Source organism: Austrofundulus limnaeus, unplaced genomic scaffold (genome assembly GCF_001266775.1).
Source record: "Austrofundulus limnaeus strain Quisiro unplaced genomic scaffold, Austrofundulus_limnaeus-1.0 Scaffold8, whole genome shotgun sequence".
NCBI classification, from domain to species: domain Eukaryota; kingdom Metazoa; phylum Chordata; class Actinopteri; order Cyprinodontiformes; family Rivulidae; genus Austrofundulus; species Austrofundulus limnaeus.
The window spans coordinates 3,150,421-3,152,980 of NW_013952410.1; the positions used below are offsets into that span (position 1 = coordinate 3,150,421).

Consider the following 2,560-nt stretch of genomic DNA (forward strand, 5'->3'; position numbering starts at 1 on the left):
GCACTGTTTCTCCTGAAATCTACAATCATCTTTGTTTTGTTCACATTCAAGATGAGATGATTGTTCCCACACCATGCCACAAAGCGGTCCTCTGTCCTCAGCTTCCTGTCCATCTCCGATACACCCAACAACTGCAGTCATCTGAGCATTTCTGTGGATGACAGCAGTCTGACTTGTGCTGGAAGTCTGAAGTGTACAGTGTGAACAGGAATGGTGAGAGTACAGTTCCCTGAGGTGCTCCTGTGTGACCACCTGGTTAGACACACAGTCCTTCAGTCTCACAAACTGTCTGTTTGTCAGGTAGTCTTTGATCCAGGCGATTGTTGAGGCCTCCACCAGAGCCCAGCATCAAAATAACTCGACATCATCTCATTTATTTTTTTTCTGAAATTGCGTATTTGTTTTGATTTTAATTGCAGTGTTGTGTAACTCTTGCGTGTTGTTTCTGCAGAGGAACAGTGCCGGCTCGGAGAATCCAAGCGATGTTTTCCGCTTCCTGGTGGAGGAGAGAGTTCAGTGCTGTCAGACACGTCGGGTTCGTTACACTCAGAGGGTTGACTACTGCATCCAGCTGCCAGCTCCCATCGAGGCAGCCACCAATCGAGGTACAGGAGTCCAGGCACTGTGTCTCACGCACACACACACACACACACTTACACTGTGCTGCTACAGGCTCATCAGGTTCTGGTCTGAAAAATGTCAGAAGGCTGAGAGATGTTTAATTTTACGAAGAGCCAAATTTACTTAAAATGATCTGTTAGGTCTGTTACATATGTGAGCTGGAGAATTACCTTTTTAATGGTTTACAATAAATGCTTTACTTTGACACTTTTTTTTGATTTAACAGGAAAAGATTACTAAAAATCAAGCCTGACTCAGCATAATTGCTGTTTTACAGCAGGTTCCTATTCTGCAGCACATRAAACACTCAGAAATACAGCATCACAATCACATCATTGTGTTCACATTTTGATGTTGAACTTGTTTATTCTATCATCCAGAGGAGCTGCTGGCTTATGAAGTCAAGAGAAAAGAAGCTGAGGAGAACATGCGGGCTCTCCCAGAACCGGTGCGAGCACGCATCCCTTTCACTGCATGTCTGCAGGCTTTCACAGAACCAGAAAATGTCCCAGACTTCTGGAGCTCAGCGCTGCAGGCCAAGTCAGCTGGAGTCAAGTAAGCACCTGTTGTGTTTTCTCTACTTGCCTCACCTTTGGTGCTTTGATGAACCTTTTTTAACAAAAGGCTGTCTCTCACTGATTTTTCTCCACAGAACGTGCCGTTTTGCCTCGTTCCCAGAGTATCTGATTGTGCAGATAAAGAAATTCACGTTTGGTGTTGACTGGGTTCCAAAGAAACTCGGTAACTTGCCATAGTGTGTTTATTGGGTTTCGCCAYTGTTTTACAAGTTCTTAGCACTGAAAATGCCCAGCAGAGGGCACCATCTAACTACAGGTAGAGATAACGTTTTGCTTCACATCCTTCTGTTCACACCGGTCTGTATCTGTTGTGCAGACTTGGCCATCGATGTTCCAGACTTTCTGGATTTAAGCCGTCTCCGAGCCACAGGGCTGCAGGCAGGTGAAGAGGAGCTGCCTGATCTCATGCCTCCTATTGTGTTGCCYGAAGACATCAGAGGTATGACACTGACTGCCATCAGGTCTGATTTAAGGGAGAAAACATATCTTTGTGTGTACACATTTGTCAGCTCATGAGCATCATGATGCAGTTTCATTGTTTTAATAGTCTTGACAGAATAATGACAGAGAGGATTTGTCACATTTTTTTCATGTGCACAACCCACACACTCAGCTCTATTGCTCATCCCACAAATGCATGTTCCTWACAAATGTGGCACCATTTAAAAGATAATTTAGCAAGCTTCTGAACGATAAGATTTATTGCCAAGAAGCATTGTTACAATAAAGAAATAATCCAACAAACACAAATTTCCTTACATTTTATTTATTCTTTTGCTGCTGTTTATGCTTTTCTGAAATAGGCTGTTGGTATTAAATATCATAATTCAAAATGAGCACATATTTAATCTCCCATGAATCACCAGCTGTGATCTGCAGCAGCACCAGTGGTCAAGCGTGAACTCTTGTAAAGAAAATGTAAAATGGCACTTCTAATTACTCTGGGCGTTTTTGGCTATTGGTTTTTAATGTCACAGTTCTGTAATTGTTAAAGGGCACTGTTTTCCTGCAGCGTTTGCGCTTTTTGTTTGGCGGAACTTAAACATGTTTTGGTCCCTCCATCGAGTCCAACAGTGTGGTAACTTGATGCTTTTAGAGGTACATATTTGGAAGCAGACAAATACCATCTTGTTGGAGAAGTTTTTATTTATTTATTTATTTTCTTTAGTCAARCCATGTAAAATTAGACAGCTTTGACAGAAAAGGAAATTTAAACTGTTTAGTTTGAATGAGCCTTAATATTTCAAGTTTGAGCAGGATGCGCTATATTTTCTGCCACTCCAGCTCTTGAAAGAAATAGAATTTAGTTTCTGAGGTTTCAATAAAAAAAATCCTGGGTTGTAATGTGTGTTTTATTTATT

At 41.7% G+C, this 2,560-nt stretch overlaps 1 protein-coding gene across 1 annotated transcript in view; it reads left to right on the forward strand.

The window, feature by feature from the left end:
* usp13 (ubiquitin specific peptidase 13) overlaps positions 1-2,560 on the forward strand; it is a gene marked incomplete in the record, with an annotated part of 38,656 nt that overhangs the window by 24,109 nt on the left and 11,987 nt on the right. The window contains 4 exon segments of the mRNA XM_014000304.1: positions 452-605; positions 1,002-1,176; positions 1,274-1,362; positions 1,516-1,638. Coding sequence (XP_013855758.1) covers positions 452-605; positions 1,002-1,176; positions 1,274-1,362; positions 1,516-1,638 — 541 coding nt within the window.